Raw genomic sequence first — 18727 nt, 5'->3', positions numbered from 1 at the left:
TTGCAACCCCCTGTAAGCACCTCCAACCACTGCAACCATGTATGTCTCCTACACAGTTGCTGGAGGGTGTTCTGTATTAGCTCAGGATGGATTAAAGGCTGTTCCGTACATTGGTTGGTCGCTCCTGTACACTTTTAGAATGCCTGCTTCTTACTGGGTACAGGCACTTCAGGTTCTGCCTCAGTGGCCAGCTGCCGCTGGTATCTTTAACTCTGAACATGTTCTTGAGTAAATAGTTGACCCAAACGGTTAACTCCCTCCACTAGTTCATCTTTTGGAGGATTGTCCACAATTTTCTCCTAATTTTGGGAGGTTGTTTATTTTTTGTTCTTGGTTTTGAACGCATCAGCTGCGGTCAGCGCTCCGCCGCCCCACGGTTCGGCCTCTCTCTCGGCGGCCGCGGAGGGCGCTCATTCTCCTGCGCTGTCTGCCCTGAGGTCAGAGGCCGGCTGCAAGCACCGGCCGCTTCCCCTCTCCATTCCCTGCCGTCAGCCCGACGGTGTGGGGCGGCCCCTGCTCCGCGGCCACTCCTCTTACCGGCTCTCGGGCGCTCGAGCTCTGCCGCGGGGCTCGGGAGCGCGGCCGTTGTCCGCCCCGCCCCGGGGAGGAGCAGCTGCCGCAACCGTAGGGTTCCTCCTTCAACCACGGCCGCCCTCCTGCGGCCCAGTCGCCGCCGGCCATGGGCGAGAGCCGGGGGCAAGCGGCCCTGCAGGAGCCGGCTGGGCCAGAGCCGGTAAGGTCGGGGCGGCGAGGCTCCGGGGCAGGTGTCCGGTCAGCGCGGTCGCTGCCGCGCGGCGGGGGAACCCACCAGCCGCCGGGGAGAGGTGCGGTGGGCTAGCGGGAGCCAGCTGAGGGCAGCGCAGCTCTGCTCGGCGCTGTCCCGTCTCCGGCCTTGCAGGCTCTGGCCCGGCCCCTGCCCGGCTACTGCCCGAGCCGCCGGCTCCAGCCGGGCGCCGCGGCCTCCGCACCGCCGGGTGCCGGGAGCTGCCGCCGCCTCCCCGGGGGCCACGGGGCGGGCGTGGACGGGTCCTGGTCACCCCGGCCGCCCGTGACTCTGTGACGCGGCTCCGTGGCGGCGCCTGTGGTGGCCCTGGGAAGGGCACGGGGCGCCCTCGCGTCCTTGTCCCGCTCCCGAGGGTCGTGCCCTGCGGTACCGTGGCCGCGGAGAGCACGCAGAGCTTACCTGTGATGTATGAACACAGCCGGGAGTCAGGCCCGGCCTCGGACAGGCCTGGCAGCCCTTGTTCCTGGCGCCGGCCTGGGCAGCACAGGGCTCTGCCCCCTGGGCTCGCAGGGCTGAGCCAGTCCCTGTACCCCCAGTTCCTGTGGGCCGAGAGGGGCTGCCCAGGGAGGTGACTGAGCTCCTCCTGGGTGCTCCCCAGCACCACCCTGCGAAGCCAGGCTGAGAGGTGCAAGGGTGAAGGATCTCTGTAATAGAAAGTCCCTCGTGATGTTCCCAAACCTTTGCGACTCAGCAGTACTCACGTTGCCTAAATCTGGGGTTTGCTGTGTTAAATACAAGCCTGAAAAAACCCTTAATGTTTCTCTCTGTGAACAGCGATATGCTGATCACATGTATGTATGGTGAAGAGGTGCTCGCTCTAGCCTGCCAAGAGGCAAGCTTTAGTGCTGTGCATCCCTTCAGCAGGCAGAACCAGCAGGTGCTGTGCAGTGGAAGCTGTGTCTCCCCAGAGCACTGTTATTTCCCAGTGTCACCGTTAGCATGGCTTGGGCTACTCAGGGCCAGCCTGAAGCCCTTGGGAGCTCGTGCAATGCACCTACTGCCTTCTTCCAGGGTGTGGAAGAGGTCACGGTCACATACTACAACATGATATGTGCCACATCACAGCGCTGGCTCTGCCAGCACTAATGTTTTCCCTGTCTGCAGCTGATAACCAAGTACTTGTATACACAGCCCAACAGCTGTTGCTGTGGGGTGGTGGTTGTATGTGTATATATGTTAACTGCTTCCTAGTTTGCTGTGTTGAAATTAAGGGAAAGAGCTCCAGTACCACTTGGCAGTCTTTGTTGTCTGTTGGGTTTATTGCCATCACCAGAAGGGTTGGTTGCAGTTGCAGAACAACTGGGATATGATGTACTGCACTGTGTCCAGCAAAGGGTTGATAGTTAAGAGATTGGAACATCTGTCATAAGAAGAGGAGCCATGAGTGCTGGGGCTGTTTAGCCAGGAGAAGAGAAGGCTCTGGGGATCTCACCAGTGTGTATAAATGCCTGGCGGAATAAAGGTGATGGAGCCAGATTGTTCTTGGTAGTACCCCATGATGAGACCAGAGGCAATGGGCACTTGCTGAAACACAGGAGATTCCATTTGCATGTAAGAAGGCACTTGTTTATTGTGAAGGGGGTCAAATACTGGCACAGGTTGCTCATGGAGGTTGTGCTGTCTCCATCTTTGGAGATACCAAAACCTTGGCTGGATGCAGTCCTGTGCAATCTTCTCTGGCTGACCCTGCTAGGTCAGGGGTAGGGCTGTGTCTGCCAACCCCAGCTCTTTTGTGCATTTGGGTCATGTTGTCTGAACAGAAAGTAGAATGTTCACATTATAAATTGGATGCTCTTCCTTATTATGTTGAGTGTTGTTTTATACACCATTGTAGGACTAAGGAAAAGGTGCTGGGTATGGACTGAAAACAGGAGGTGTGTTGGCCTAGTGACCGTTACCTTCTCCAGTCATCCTTCTGCTTTGCTGCCATGAGGGCTCTACAGAGCACACACGCTGCTTCACAGGGTTTTTCTTCTCTTGCCTTTCTGTCTCACTGTGTACTGACGCTGTTTCTGGTGTGTTGACCCCTCTGTGGTCTGCAGCTGTTAAAGGCCATTGGAAACATGACAAGTGCTCCTTGGTCTCCAGTTTTCCTGCCATACTGGAACTTCACTCCATGTGCTCTGCTTCACTTCTGGACACCAGAAGTATTTCTCAAGTTATCTCCCTGTGTTATGGGCTGGGTATGTTGGCTTTTGACAGGCTTAGGAGCATCAAGGCTGAGTAAGCAACTGCTTGTCCAGCTTGTGAAGCTAAAATAGTTGGGAATAGTCCCCAGGCAGTATGGAAAGGTAAAAGGCTCAGGGAAACACTGGGCTAACAAGGAAGGCTTTTGCAGTGTTTCCTTCCCAAGGATATGGCTGGTGCAGAAACAGATGGAGGTGCCAGCTGTGTGGCAGGCCCTGAGGAGGTGTGTGCTAAGGTGGGGAGCCCTCCCCACGCAGCCCACATTCTCCCTTCTGGCACTTCCAGTGGGTTACTGCAACTCTCTCTGCATCCCAGGAAATCCAAAAGGTCTGGCCCTGTTGTAGCCTTCAGCAGGGACTCAACAAGGTGGTGCTGCGAAATCTGTCTCATGTAGTTGAGTAATATTTAAAAACATAATAAAATGGTAAAATTGTAACCCCGAATGTGCTTCCTGATGGGTTTTCTTTAGGACTCTGCGGTACGTGTGCCAGCTATGCAAGCTGCGTATGCGTTTGTGGTTGGTTTGATTTTAAATGTGAGTAGAATTATTTGTTTGAGGGTATTTTCCAAACTGAAATAATGAAGCGTTTTTTACTGTGTGAGTGATTACAAGCAGACTGGGTAGGGAAAGGACTTTGGGCACCTCCTGGGAGGGTAGAAGCAATGGTCGTCAGTTGCTCCCCTTCCCTTCTGTATTGTATGTAAGACTTCATGTGGTTAGTTATCCTCTACAGCAGTGGAGGTGGGATCTCATAACTAACACATAAAGGCATCCTGCTGGCATGCAAACTTTGGTTAGTGTGAGTTGCCAGCCCTTCTCGTGACAGCTCTCCAAGGTTGTCTTCAGTAGGTGCTTGGTGACGTGCCTGGCAAGGATGCTGTCTGATGTTGATCCCAGGGATGGGTCTTCCCAGCTGGAGGTGAGGTGAAGGTGCTGCTTGTGGAGTGCCCTCTCCATGCTGCTCTTCACTGGCCTGTCTCCTAAACATAGCTGGGCCTGCCTCAGCCAGGCTGGTGGCTCTGTGAGGCAGAGCTTGTGCAGCGGGAGTGAGGTGGGGTGGGTGTGTCCAGGCAGGGCTTTTCCTGCTGCCTGCTGTTGGAATGAGGGGCACACGGCTTCATGCCAGCACTTAAGAGCAGCCTCTAGACCCACGCTGACTTGGGCTGCCTTCTGCTCCCCTCGGGACTGCATAGGCAGACCTCCCTGCAGACTTGCCGTGGCACAGGGCTGTTCCTCTACCAAAGGGGATTAGTTGCTGTGCTCTCATGGCATTTTAAAGTCAGTCAGTCCCTCCAAGCCCGAGTGGCTTGATGTACAGGAAATGCTCTGGAGGTATCCTGGGCGGTGAGGCTTGCGCAGCGGTGCTGGGTGCAGGCTGGCAGCAGCAGCAGCTTGCACACACCTCCCCTGTGCCGTACTGTAGCGCTGATGCCATCTCCTGGGGCAGATTTCCTCCCTGCGCTGCAGAGACGCTTCCTCTCTGCACGCAGGAGCTTCCTGGGAGGGAGCAGTCGGTGGATCCCAGGCAGGCAGCCCTGCCGCCCTGGCAGTGGGAGTGCGGATGGAGGACAAGGGGGCAGGTTCCCCAGGGGGGCAGGCGAGTGTCTTGTGTGACATGGGTGGCTTCTGAACCGCGCCTCTGGGACATGGGGAAGAGAAGGAATAAGTAACGGCAACCTTAACAAGATCTGTGTGTGCTTCATCTTCAGAGCTCCCCTCAGAGTGCTGCTGAAAATGGCTTGGACCCTGTCGACGAGCCTCTGCTCAGAAAAAACCCCCGTCGGTTTGTCATCTTCCCCATCCAGTACCCAGACATATGGAAAATGTATAAACAGGCTCAGGCCTCCTTTTGGACTGCAGAAGAGGTGAGCAGTGGGTTGGTACACGGCACTCAAACTGGGGTCCTGGTGCATCTTTCCTAGCTCTGCTGCTGGCTCCCATGTTGTAAGGGTTGGAGTTAATTGCATCAAACACGAGGTGCCTTTGACAGAGCAGGAGTCCCTTCATGGGCACTGGAAAAAAAGCTGCTTGCACCAGGCAGTTGCAGCAGATCTGCTCTGTGTTCAGTGTAGCAGAGGTGTAATCTGATCCTGGGGCACTTCTCTGGTTACAGAGAGAGCTCTACGGCTCTGATTTGTGGTCTAGTAGCTGCTATCCTGCTGTGGTGTTGGTGCCTGCAACAAGTTCCTTGGCTGTGTAAGATGTTCTGTGTAATTTCATGTGATTGCTGGTCTTCAGTGTTAGGCACCCAATTTCCCGAAAGATGGTGATAATTAGGGACACTTGATAAAACGCTTCTCACTGACTCCTGATGGCCCTGGTTACTGTGTTACAGTGCAAGCTGTAAGTTTTCCCAGGTTAGCCAGACCTGAGCAGTACTCAGGTTGCTACGCTTGCAGCAGAGGAAGCTTATGGACGTTGCACCGATCGGGAGGGGTTACCTACCAGCTGAACTGGTTGTTCTAACTCAGAGCTTCTGCAGCCTTTCCTTGTGTATGAGCAGTGATCTGCAGTTGCAGGCTAGTGAACTGGAAGTACTGGTAGTCTCTAAATAGGCCAGTGTCCTGGGATGGTGAGGAGCTGCTGCCTGTAGAAGTGCTATTCCATTGCTAGCCCTGCTGGCTTGCTGCCCTGTTGCAGTAGAGGTCGATTTAAACCATAAAAGAAAAGGCATTTAAAACTCCTGCCTGATCAGCGTTTTACCATATTGATGATTCCTTCTTACACTGTCCTGCTATCTGACGGTGCATTTCCTAATGAACTGGAAAGTTAGCTGTAAAACTTGTTTGTGTATATGTGTTTATATACACACCAATCTGTGTACACGTTTATACACACACACGTATACACATATATGGTTTTAGGCCTCCATATTTTTCACATCTGGCCCTACTTAACTGCTGCTGTGGTTCAGAAATCCCTCCCTCCAAACAAACAAACAAACAGAAAAGGCTTTGCCAAGGAAGTTGTGGTTTCTGCTGTGGCTAGAGCTCAGTCTGGTAGACGAGAGCAGTTGCACAGCATTCGGCCTGTGCCATTCTTTGGCAGGATGGAGGCTGAACACCTGCCAAAGGCAAAAGTCCGCTCAGTCCATCGTTTGGCACACCTGGGTATGGGTTTCTTGCAGCATCAGCATTTATTTCAAGTAGAGTTTAAGTGTCTCAGAATGAACTCAGCTTATTGGTGCATGTTCATACTCATGGTAAGACGATACTAATGCTTTTCAAAATCTGATTTATTTACAATTCAACTGACACTGATTTTTATTCTAAATTACGAAGTGTAAGCTGCAAAGCAAACGCATGATGTTACTGTTGCAGAGGGAGACAGCAGTACTGCTGTGTGTCTGTTGTCTTTTACAGCCACATGTATTTAAATCCTTTACATATGAAGATTTGAGAGCAAAATCCAAAACTCTGCCTTGGTTATTTGACTAGACTGATTCTGTTCTTATAGAGTGACAGACTCAAAGGGCAATAATGCTTTTCTTTTCTTTTCATTAGGTTGATTTGTCAAAGGACCTTCCTCACTGGAACAAGCTGAAAGCAGATGAAAAATACTTTATTTCTCATGTTCTGGCATTTTTTGCAGCCAGTGATGGAATTGTAAATGAAAACCTGGTAAGAAAGCTTTACAGAGGGCTTAATTACTGATTTTATTGGTTTATTGGCTTATTGGCTTTTAATTTTGGTTTTATGACATTAATGTATAAGTTTATTAAATGTGCACTTTTTTTTCTTCCCATCATCTCACCTTTGCCAAGGGGAATAAGCAGCTTGTTCCATTCGGGCCACTGTCTGAGTTAAATTGGGCCAGCTGTGGTCAGCAAGACTCCACATCGCTCTTGGATGCAGTTTTTAAGCTCACCCATCTGCCTGGCTGTGTTGATCCATGTTTCTCAATGAATTAATAGAACCCCACACTTGTTCCTGTATTTGTCTTGGATGATAAGTAGGGCAGGATTGTGCTGTGCCATGGTCTGTATGCTTCATTTTGGTAAAACCCATTTGGCTCTCACTGAACAGCATCCTAAAATCTTTGAGGGCTGCAGGTGGATGATGCTAAAAAGGTAGAGAAAGCTTCCTGCTGAAATCAGTTCTGGACTGCAGAATGTCTCACCACAGATTATCAGTGGTAGCTGGCTGCAAATGCCCAGTTTAAATCTTGAATGTCTCTAATGCGTCGAATGTCACAGTATCTGCATATATTGCATGAGCGTGTCTTTTACAGGTTTGGGGTTATTTAGTGATAAACAAAAAGTCTGAGGCTTTGCTCCACAGGAAGTGATTGCTACTGCAATATTTCGCTGTTCTCCTCCTGTGCCCTCATGCTTCACTAGCGCTCTCTATCCAATATGTACAGCAGATGTATTTATTTCTAGCTAGCTAGCTCTGTTTTCTTCTGCACTGCATCTGTTGACATACCTGTGAATAAAGAAGAGCTGGATAGAATCATAGAATGGTTAGGGTTGGAAAGGACCTTAAGATCATCAAGTTCCAACCCCCCTGCCATGGGCAGGGACACCTCACACTAAACCATGTCACCCAAGGCTTCGTCCAGCCTGGCCTTGAACACTGCCAGGGACGGAGCATTCACAACCTCCCTGGGCAACCTATTCCAGTGCCTCACCACCCTAACAGGAAAGAATTTCCTCCTTATATCCAATCTAAACTTCCCCTGTTTAAGTTTTAACCCATTACCCCTTGTCCTATCACTACAGTCCCTAATGAAGAGTCCCTCCCCAGCATCCCTATAGGCCCCCTTCAGATACTGGAAGGCTGCTATGAGGTCTCCACGCAGCCTTCTCTTCTCCAGGCTGAACAGTCCCAACTTTCTCAGCCTAGCTTCATACAGGAGGTGCTCCAGTCCCCTGATCATTCTCATGGCCCTCCTCTGGACTTGTTCCAAAAGTTCCATGTCCTTTTCATGTTGAGGACACCAGAACTGCACACAATACTCCAGGTGAGGTCTCACGAGAGCAGAGTAGAGGGGCAGGATCACCTCCTTCAACCTGCTGGTCACGCTCCTTTTGATGCAGCCCAGGATACGGTTGGCTTTCTGGGCTGCAGGCTCACACTGAAGCCAGCTCATGTTCATGTTCTCATCGACCAGCACCCCCAGGTCCTTCTCCGCAGGGCTGCTCTGAATCTCTTCTCTGCCCAGCCTGTAGCTGTGTCTGGGATTGCTCCGACCCAGGTGTAGGACCTTGCACTTGGCATGGTTAAACTTCATGAGGATGGCATCAGCCCAGCTCACAAGTGTGTCAAGGTCCCTCTGGATGGCATTCCTTCCCTCCAGCGTATCAACCAAACCACACAGCTTGGTGTCATCGGCAAACTTGCTGAGGGAGCACTCAATCCCACTGTCCATGTCACCAACAAAGATGTTGAACAAGGCTGGTCCCAACACTGATCCCTGAGGGACACCATTTGTTACTGGTCTCCAGTTGGACATTGAACCATTGACCACAATTCTTTGTGTGCAGCCATCCAGCCAGTTCTTTGTCCACCAGATAGCTCCCATCCTTTCTTCAGGGTAGAGATCTATTGTTTGTCCCATTAAGTTTACAGTACTGTCGTGCAGAACTGGTTTTACTGTCCTCATTGCCATGGTTTCTGGTTTTGGCAGGTGGCACGTTTTAGTCAGGAGGTGCAGATCCCAGAAGCCCGTTGTTTCTATGGCTTTCAGATTCTCATTGAGAACGTTCACTCAGAGATGTACAGCTTGCTCATAGACACCTACATCAAAGATCCTGAGAAAAGGTAAACCTCTGGGTGTGTTAATGGCCTTTGGGAAATCTTGTCACCTAGACTGGGGGCACCACTGTTGGGCAGTAGGAGCAAGCAGCTGCCTTCTGCTTTCATACTGACTTACTAGGGGAGTTGGGGCCAGCCCCTTAAAGCTTTCAAGACTTGCATGCCTCACCCCCAAAATACAGGGACATGTCACCGACCAACAGACCTGTGTGGGACTGTCAGAAAGTTAGTTAACACTTGTATAAATCTTTGATTGCAGGAAGCGTGGACTATCTGAAATGCTGTTAGACAGTTTCCTTGTGGTTATTACGTTCCTGAGGTGCTTGCTGTCACATCAGCAAATGATCTGCCTCAGGAAATCGAGTGCTTGTGATCCAGCTGGTGTTTCTACCATACAGTAATCAATGTACTGCCATCCTGACAGCTTTTTTGTTGTCAGTGCTTTTTCATATGACTTGAACTGTTTATTTTTAACGTATTGGATTCTTTGGAGACCCCATACCTTTGTTGTCTGTAGAGCTTCCTAGTGCAAATGGTAATACATTTGAAAAGAAGCACTTCCCCTCAGAGACTCCGTAGTGGTGATGTCAGGGAGAGCTTGGTATCCCATGGTAGCATCCTGTGTGGTAACAGTGCGAGGACTGCAAGGTTTCATTTCAGGGTTTTAGCCTGGGAACAGAGCCTGTGCTCATGGGAATTGTCCAGTTCCTTTTGTGGAGCTGGGCAAGACAAGGTTTAGCTCTGTGGGTAGGAAGTAGCTGCCATCTGGCTTGGAGTCCGGTGAGTGGTCACTTCTGGGATGGGACATCTGACTTCATTTCCCATCTCTGCAGCTCACCTCCTCTTGAGACCTTGGTATTGTTGTTTTCTGCACGTCTGCCTCCTTGTGCCCTTGTTACCAGAGATCATGTTGTGGTTTGACCCGACAGGCAGCAAAACACCACACAGACACTTGCTCACTCCTCTCCTCCCCTTCCACTGGTTGAGATCCAGACAGTTTAATGGGACAGAAAAGGAATGGAAAATAACAACAGTGGTGATAAAAGAATTAGAATATGCAAAACCAGTGATGCATAATGTGATTGCTCACCACCTGCCCAGCCAGTTCCTGAGCAGTGGCCCTAGGCCAGCTTTCTCCTCGTGAATATACATTCATATGGTATGGAATATCCTTTTGGCCAGTTTGGGTCAGCTGTCCTGGCTGTGTCTCCTCCCAGCTTCTTGTGCCCTCAGCCTGCTTGCTGGTGGGGTGGTGTGAGAAGCTGAAAAGTCCTTGACTTAGTATAAGCAGTGCTCAACAACAACTAAAACATCAGTGTGTTATCAACATTATTCTCACCCTAAATCCAAAACACAGCACTGTACTAGCTCCTGGGAAGAAAATTAACTCTTTCCCAGACAAAACCAGAACAGATGATTGCCCCTTGTGGGTCGAAAGTCTCTTATTTGGATTAGTTCAGAGCCTGGCATAATGGGTTCCTCTGGTGGAGCCAGTGTGGACAGCCAGGGCAGATTTACATCAGTCACTTTTTATTATATTGATGTTTTCTGTTTCTTCTCTTTTATAGGGATTACTTATTTAATGCTGTTGAAACAATGCCTTGTGTCAAGAAGAAAGCAGATTGGGCTCTGAAGTGGATTGATGACAGAGAATCCACTTTTGGTGTGTAGCTTCTTAAAAATTTGTTCCTGTCACATGTCACAAACTAATCCTCTGGAAGTGAGCTGCATCCCTGGAACATGAAATAAATTCTCCACAGATGATGTAGTGGCTTCTGGGTCTCTGATTTAGCTCAAGAATTAGAAGTCACTTTCACTGAGCATGTGTATTTATATCTTCAGCTAAAGCAATATTGTAATGTCAGTGCCCACTAGAATTGTGTTATGAAAAATGCTTGTGGACTTCTCTGTCTTTTTTGTCTTTATGCTACTTTACTCAGGTTTTGCTTGTAGGCCTTATTTTCTAGGGGTTCTACTTGCTTCTTCCAGTTGGCTCTTAGTGTGCAGAACTGGGCAGCTGAAGTCCAAGCTTTTTCTGTGTTTATACAGACAAATGTATGTAGTTAGCCTTTTTTGTAACAGCATGACTGAGTCTGGGTGAAAAAGGTTCAAAAATCATCCGTCTCTGGTGTTTCTGGTTTGCTGTTGGGACCAGGTTTCTAGTTTTTGTATCTCATTTCAGAGCTGGGACACTGGCTGATCTTCCATCAGCATAGCACAGAGCATCCTTTCCAGTGTTGCATTCAGTTGCATTCAGATTACAATGTTGACTCTGAAAGACGTGTTGTAGCTGAAATGCATAATGAGCAGAGTCTGGCGAATTTTTTAAACCAAACAGAGAAAGTGTAGGAGATGGAGACACTCATCCAGACAAACAAAATAAATCTGAATATCATTTTTTTGCATCATCTGTTGTTCACAGCTCATTTTTGAGTGGAGTTCTTTCTGTAGCTGTAGATCCTCCTGCCCTGGAGTGTCCCACTACCTCCCCCGTGTGGCTTTGCTTGCTGTGTATGGAGTCCCTTCTTCATCTCCTTCATTTTGCTCCCAGCAGCATGGGGTGTGCCAGGAATCAGAAGGCTCCCTAACTCAAAAGACTGTTCCCCTCTGCGCCTCCAAACTTCATGTATCCTATCCAAATTTTTGTAAGGTGCATTTTTCCTCTTCTCTTTTTTAACCTTACTGAGAAAACTTCCCAGATTTAAAACATTTGGGAGGCCCAGGTCTTACAGATATATCATATGGAGATATGGCATATGGAAGTGGCCGAGTGGCTTGTTTGCTTGGTGTTTCCTTACAGCTTGGGGACCTGCCCTGTAGCCAGGTCTCCACAGTTTGGTTGGTTTCTTATGCTGAGGTTTCAGTTGTTGTACCTGTTCTGTGGTCTCCCACTGTGCACTCAAGTTATGTGATGCTGCAGATGGGTGATTTTTGTTTCAGCGTAACTCATTTGTATGATAGCTAGTTAGGTGGAATGTAGTAAAAATCTTGTCAGTAGTGTAGTAAAAATCATCGAAGTCTTGTCCTTCACTGAATCTATATAGTATGAGCAGCTTTGCTCCATTCCTCTCTAGAAGTGACCTAGGAGATTTTTAGTGTTGCCAGACAAATTCTTTCCTTAGTAACTTCTTGATACTTACAGTTTGTATTGCTCTGCGTGCTTTTTGCTGACTTGAATTTCCTCAGATGAGCCAGTAGATGGCATTTGCATCTCGTAGGGGAACTGGAACATCTGGCTGTTAGGAGTTATTTTATTTTTTTAAAGAAAATTCTGTGCAGTTTTTACTGTGAAAAGGCACCAGCACTTAATGCATAAGCTTTTATGTTAGAATTTATCCAAGGCTCTTGTGAAGTTGTTAAAAATAGAGTACATGGAATGATGTGTCTTCACTAGGCAGTCAGGTGGTTTTAGGAGTCTGAAGAAATACATTCCTGTAGAAAACAGGGAGAACTGGGACCAGTAGTTCATCCTTGGATGAAAGGTGGGATAACGTAAGTAGTTATCTGTGTCTTGATGAATTACATTATGTGTACTTCACTCTTGTAAGAATATGGTTTTATGTAGATTCTCAACAAGTAGAGATTGAGATGTAGGGCTTTTAGTTTAATTTATAGGAGACCATCTCTTCTCTTGGTTTTGTCTATTAATTACACATCCATTTTCCTGCCTTTTAGGAGAAAGAGATAAAGAAGTACCAATGTCCTGCCCACTTTGGATAGATATGTTCTTTTCCTTCTGACCTGTGGCAGTTTCAGTGGGTGCTCTGGTTCTTCAGTTCTGCTGGCACTGCCTGTGTTTAAGTGCTGTTGTAGACCCCATGTGCCTTGAGATCTGCTGAAAGATGTGGTCAAATACAGCACCTGGTGCTGCAAAGGGGATTGCTCCTCTCCAGCATCAGTCTGTTTGATGCAAATGGTGCATCTTGCTGACAAGCAATACACTGTTTTGTGTCTAACTGAAAATGTGTTCTGTTAAACAGGTGAGAGAGTGGTTGCCTTTGCTGCCGTTGAAGGCATCTTCTTTTCGGGTTCCTTTGCTGCTATATTTTGGCTGAAGAAGAGGGGCCTGATGCCAGGGCTGACCTTCTCCAATGAACTTATTAGCAGAGATGAGGTAATGTGTGGTGTCCTACATACTGTCTGGGAAGAAAGGTGGGTTTCCAGGGGAAAGGCAGAATTATATAAATGAAGATGCTGTGTTCCTCAGCAGCAAGGGGAGTAAATATAAATATTAGCAATACTCTTACGCATAGTATGACTTAAGTATGACTTAAAAGGTGGACATTTTTGATTGAAGGGGACATTTGTTTTCCTGTGCCTGGCTGCCCAAGGACTGGTGTGGAATTCCATGGTTTCCAACTGCAGTGTTGGCTGTCTTGAGCAAGGAGCTCACTAGGACATGTGTGAGCCTTGCTGTACCTTAACTGCTTTTGTCAGGTCCAAGTGGTCTCCTTGTACCACTCCCCATTACAGCCCCTAGCTGTGTGTCCCAGAGCTTGCAGATGGCCACCTGCATCCATCACTTGGCTAGCTGCGTTAGGGTGCTGCACAAGCAGCAGATACCGTTCCTCTCCATGTTCTGGTGTTACTGCACAGCAGTAGAACTTCCTGGGTGTGGGCAGCTACAAATCTGCATTAGAGGTGAGTGCTTCTTAGCTTAAGATGTGATGTATCTGAGGGGCTGTACATTGAATGTGTCAGGCCATGTGCTGACAAGTGCCTTTGCTTTTCACTGCTTCCTGCACTGCTGCCTGCCAGTTGGCAGCAGTTGCTTATGGTTGGGGCCTGTCTTTGAGGTACCCCACATCTTATGGTGCTGTCAGCACAGAAGAAGCGGAAAGACCAGTTTTGTATGCAGTATAAACATGCTAGTGGTTTGAATTTACCAGAGTTGGTCTAAAAGAATAGAGACCTTTATCATAATGTAAGTAATTTCCATGTATTAGGTAAACTGCTTTGAAAAGAGGCATCTTGCAAGATGCCTTTAGTTTAAAAGACACTTTTGAAGAAAGTGATACGACCAGTAAGCAAAACAAAACAGTTCTTCAGCCTTGGCCTTCCGTGTGTCTTTTGTTCCTGTGAGTCACTGTGAACTGATGCACTCAAGTGAAGCGTATTTGTCAGAAGGGTCACTCTCAGGTGAATGAGATTTAAGTTCCTCCATACAGCAGTGTAACTGCACTTCTTTGCAAAATTGAGCACCAAAAGACTAATTTTTTTCTTGAGCTCCACTGGCATAATTCCAGCTGCAGAGCTGTTACGAAGCGTAAGGCTTGGTGCACACAGCACCTGCACCAAAAACCAGGAAATGCTGTTACAGAAGCAGTGGCAGTAAAAAGAATCCACAGTGGAAAAGTACAGAAACTCTTTTCTGATGCACCTGAACAGATAAAATTGTTGGTGCTTAATGTTTTTTGAGCTGTAGGGTGTGTTCTTGGGCTGTTTTTTGAGCTGGTACAATTCTGATTCTTAAAGGTGCAAAGCTGCTGGGAGCACCAGTCAGGGCAGCACGCCACTTCAGGGAGGAGCAAGGCACATCCTGCAGCCTGCTGGTGATGTTGCCCTGACCAAGACCACGGAAGCCCTGCAGCAGGCACCTAGTGCTGTCCCTAGAGGAGGAGTATTTCTCAAATTACGTTATTTCAGGGCTGTTTCATGACCTGAATCTCAAGGATTTTGTAGCCTTTCTGAAAAACCTTTTGCTTCTTGGATTTGTTTTGACTGTTGTTAACAATAGCGGAGCGCTGTCTCATAGCCCACCGTCCACCAAATCCTTCTGATGGGTTTTCACTCTGGATGTGCCCTAATGGTCCATATAGGCTGTAATCACCACCTTGCTGTCAGGAGGAGAGGCAGTAGCACAGTGCTGCTTTAGTCTAGCAGCAGTAGGTGTGGCTGATGCCAGAGTCTCAAGCTGTAGCCAGTCAAAATGGAGGCACCTTGCAGAGCAGCTGTCTGGAATCCCCCTCAGACTGAGATGGATTGCTTGTCTTTCCTGGTGTTGTCTTGTCCTGGCTGGAGGCTTTTCTGGAAGTCTTGGGAATGAGCAGAGTTTACTGGCCTCGTGCAGGATAGCGGGGTCGATGTGAGGGTGGGTTGAGTTGGGCCCACAGTAGTCTTAAGTATCAAAAATTATGCATGTTGTGGTAGCAAATTCCTCACAGTAACTGCACATTGTGTGGAGAGACTTGTTCTTGGATTTTGTGACTCTAATCTAAATCTTTCTTTCTGAAAACGCTGTGAGGAGAAGCAAGAGAAGAATGCTACTGAAGGAACTTAAACCAAGTATTTCTGTACAGGTATCTCCAAGTGGAGAGCAGATAAACAGCCTACCTTAACTGGCAGGTAGTTTTGCAGATCTTGATGTAGGAGATTTTCTGCAGAAGCATCTCTGGTGGAAGGCAGGGACGCAGCAGGGCTCTGTTAAGGATCGCTCGCAGTAGAGCAGCTCTAAAAAGTATTTACCTGAGAAATACGTATGCTGAGCATTACTTTGGCATAGGTGGCACGTGCTGGATTTCAGATGTTATTAACTGGGTTGTAAACTAAAAGTGCCTGCTACGTGTACTAACATTAACACTGTCAAAGAAGCAGGAGGCTAGGAAGCTTCAACCTGAATGAAGCAGCCTCAAAGTAAGAGCAAACTATGTGAAGGAAGGAAAAGCTGACTTTTTTTTCTCATGTTCTCTGTTACTTCAGGGTCTACACTGTGATTTTGCTTGTCTCATGTTCCATTATTTAGTGAACAGGCCGTCAGAAGAGCGGGTCCATGAGATCATCGTTAACGCTGTTGAAATCGAGCAGGTAAGCCTGGCCGTGACAGCACTGTGGGCAGTGAGGGATCAGTCTTATCTGCATAAATAAGCAAGTTAATTTCTACCTTTTGGGATTCCATATTTGAAACTTGGCTCAGACCTGGATCCTTTCTCTCTTCCTTGATGGTGACAGTAAGAATCGGAGACTTCCTGATTCAGCTGTCAAGCAACTGGGAGAAGCTGAAGCTGGCAGCTGGTTCCTCCTTAATGACAGAAAGTAAGAAAGGCTGCCTTCTTTAGGATAGGATAGGGTAGGTTAGAATAGTTCCATGTAGTTCAACCACAACCGTCTCTTAGAGAAGGGTTTGTTACCTCTGTCCTTTCAGGATCTTTGTCTCTCCCTACTGTATGCACATCCCCGCCTATCCTCAGGAGAAGACAGGGTCTGCTGTGGCCGCAAGTCACTATGCTGAGTTCTGAGGCTGCTGTCAGGTTCTTTCACATGAGCTGCTACCCATTTGCAACTACAAGTTTCTGCACTGCTGGGTGTTTGGCAGGACTGTAGTTTACTGTTTCTTTTCTGTTGTCATTTAACTACTGTGATGATGACAAACGCTCTGGCTTTGCCTCACTGATAGATACTGCATTGGTGCCTAAGTATGTATGTGGCTGTGTTCAGCACTTACATAAATCACTGTCCTCTCTGATCTGTTGTTCCATAATGGCTGGAAGCCAAGGAAAACAGTAGTTTTCTGGATCTATTCCTGCTCCCATTCATATGGTCTGTAGGTTTTGTGGAAGTTGGAGTTTGGGCTTACACTGAAGCTTGGGATCTTACAGGGAGGAGGAGGAAGGCAGAACGATAGGGGCAGTAATAGAAATTCTTGTGCCTTTTCCAGAAAAATGTGCTAAAAATAAAGGAAGGTACAAACAACTACTGGAAGCAGAAGACACTTGTTGAGTTTAATGATACAAGTTATTTATTCAGACCAAGTGCCTGAGGAGCCTGGAATATCACAAATCATGTTACTGTGAAACACAGGTGTCTTCTTTCCTTTTTCCTTCTTAAATTTCATTTCTCTAAATGTTGCCTGTGTTTTAACTTGTAGGAGTTTCTAACAGAGGCACTACCTGTAGGTCTGATTGGAATGAATTGCACTTTGATGAAACAATATATTGAATTTGTCGCAGACCGGTTACTGATGGAACTTGGGTTCTCAAAGGTAAGAGGTGCATTTGCCTGAAGTGCTGGCCTGCCCTGGCAGTCCAGGAGAGCTGTCAGCACAAAGCACTCTTGATGTGCCTGGGAGCAGGTCATATTTAGTGTTTCCACTTTCTGTGAGTGACAGCTAAAACCACAGCACTAATGTATATCCTTCGCTATTTAAAAGAGCAAGAACAATTTATGCCATTGTTCCCCTTCAGCTGCTCTGCAGGTTTGTAATGGGAAGCTCAAGTGCTGTGGTCCTCCAAGGGTAGTAAGAACCTTGCGCTGGTGAACTTCACCACAGACCAATCTCCTGAGGAGTGACAGTACTGAATTTGCTTAGATAGGGGTCCATAGATCCTACAGCATATTGCAGCAAGGGATGAGATAGTTTGAAAGGGTTTGGCTGTTTTGTTTGTTGGAGTTTTTAAAGCACTGTTACCCTTTCAGAATCACCAGTGTAATGGTGTTTCCCTTTCATAGGCCTTTCATGCAGAAAATCCTTTTGATTTCATGGAAAATATTTCTCTGGAAGGAAAAACAAATTTCTTTGAGAAGCGGGTTTCGGAATATCAACGTTTTGCTGTTATGGCAGAAACAATGGACAATGTCTTCACTCTGGATGCAGATTTTTGATGACTTGGCAAATGAACGGTGACTGTTTCCCTCTGCCCATTTCACTTTCTGCTGTGAAGTTGTCTCTGTTTTCTCTCCTGGAATTGGAGTCTACTGGGATTTTTTTTCCTGGGTTTTCATGTTGTTTGTCAGAGAGGTAAATATATTTCTCTATGTGCCATTTAAGGGAAAAAAGGGGGGGGGGTGTCCTTTTTATATGGCTTTTTAGGAGGATTGCCTCTTGAAAATTCCCTTGATTCATCTGCTGTGATTGCTGTCTTTAAAAATCACCTGGTTACAACTACTTTTTTAAGACTTTGGTAGTACTTTAAGAAAGCAAACTGTGTATTTACCTCATGTTATGGGATTTTAATCTGAAAACCAGATAAGGTACCACTCTGTATATATGTTGCTATAAATGATTTTCATGGTTTCTGTTTTCATGTTTATAGAGTTGGTTTAGAATAAAAGCTCTTCCCTTTCATCTTGCTGTAGATAGAGTAATAAGTGATTGTGGGGAGATACAACCTGTGAACTATAAAATCTTACTAAATCCAGGGATACAATTTGATCTTCCCATTAACTTGGGTTCTATCTGGAAATGTTTTACTCTGGTTGCAAAACCGATGGCTGTTGGTGGGAGTTTAAATCAAATACATATGATTTTTGTCTTACAGCTGTTACTGAGCAGGTCAGTGGACTTTCAATGCTCCTTGAAAAGGCAAGCCTGTTAATAGCAGAGAAAAAACACATCCTGTATGTCTTTGGCTTGTGCTCCTTGTTTTTCCATGCTTCTCTGAATAAGTGCCTTATTAAGCAGTCTGTAGTTGTGCTGAGTTGCAGTCAGCATTGACACTGGAACAGCCAGCTCTGGGTGTGATCTGTCTTCCCTTTGTCATGCTGGGTGGTTTAATATGTTCCCCTTCTCTGTTTCACTTGTGCATTGGTGGGGTGAGAAGGCATATCATTCCAAAGAATTATCCCTGGAGGTGCTACAAACATACTGCTTAGGCTGTAAGGAAGCACCAGTAATGTGTGAAGGTACTTCAAGTTGTGTGTTTAATGTGAACCATTGAAGCCATCACAGAATCGATTCTGGAGGAAGGCATTAAACCTTTTAAAACCAAATCTTGAAGTAGCGTGGCTCAGCGGCCTCTCACAGAGGACTGCTCTTTGGGTTTTGGTGTGTTCAGTGTGTGTCTGGAAGTTGTTCTTTTTAAGTTCTTGATGTCACATGCAAAATGAAGCAATGTGATAATGGCAAGCATGCTGCAGGGGTACTTGGGATGGAAGAGATACTATTCAGTTGTAGGTGGATTATTTGCAAATAGATATGTTCTTTTTTTTTTTTTTCCAAAGCTGAAGTGAGTGTACATGAGCTGGACAAAGGGTTCTGCTTCATTAAACCCAAGCATTTTTTCA

The 18727-nt window shown here is 47.2% G+C and overlaps 1 protein-coding gene across 3 annotated transcripts; it reads left to right on the top strand.

Moving 5' to 3' along the window:
- The first annotated feature begins 312 nt into the window (after window positions 1-312).
- RRM2B (ribonucleotide reductase regulatory TP53 inducible subunit M2B) lies at window positions 313-18064 on the top strand. 3 transcript variants are annotated; one of them, XR_009728441.1, is made up of 10 exons: window positions 316-733; window positions 4682-4837; window positions 6476-6592; window positions 8601-8734; window positions 10297-10391; window positions 12709-12842; window positions 15428-15532; window positions 16593-16706; window positions 17174-17462; window positions 17983-18064. XR_009728441.1 is itself a non-coding variant. In XM_061373294.1 (9 exons), exons 2-9 carry the CDS (start codon window positions 4796-4798, stop codon window positions 17324-17326), a joined length of 894 nt encoding a protein of 297 aa, XP_061229278.1. In that variant the 5' UTR covers window positions 313-764; window positions 4682-4795; the 3' UTR covers window positions 17327-18064. The 3 variants fall into 3 exon arrangements, 2 of the variants coding, with proteins under 2 accessions (XP_061229278.1, XP_061229277.1); XM_061373294.1 differs by having other exon boundaries at window positions 313-764; window positions 17174-18064; XM_061373293.1 differs by having other exon boundaries at window positions 17174-18064.
- The last annotated feature ends 663 nt before the right edge of the window (window positions 18065-18727 follow it).

The sequence above is a fragment of the Neopsephotus bourkii genome, unplaced genomic scaffold (assembly GCF_033783945.1).
Source record: "Neopsephotus bourkii isolate Nb327-2 ecotype Australia unplaced genomic scaffold, CSIRO-AGI_Nbou_v1 NB_1630, whole genome shotgun sequence".
NCBI classification, from domain to species: Eukaryota; Metazoa; Chordata; class Aves; order Psittaciformes; family Psittacidae; genus Neopsephotus; species Neopsephotus bourkii.
This window is presented reverse-complemented; position numbering and strand designations above follow the sequence as displayed.

Excerpts from the sequence above, each read along its gene's own strand:
- RRM2B (XM_061373293.1), top strand. The coding sequence starts at position 680 with ATGGGCGAGAGCCGGGGGCAAGCGGCCCTGCAGGAGCCGGCTGGGCCA. Across the intron at positions 4,838-6,475 it reads CCTTTTGGACTGCAGAAGAG|GTTGATTTGTCAAAGGACCT; the intron begins GTGAGCAGTGGG and ends TCTTTTCATTAG. Across the intron at positions 6,593-8,600 it reads GAATTGTAAATGAAAACCTG|GTGGCACGTTTTAGTCAGGA; the intron begins GTAAGAAAGCTT and ends TGGTTTTGGCAG.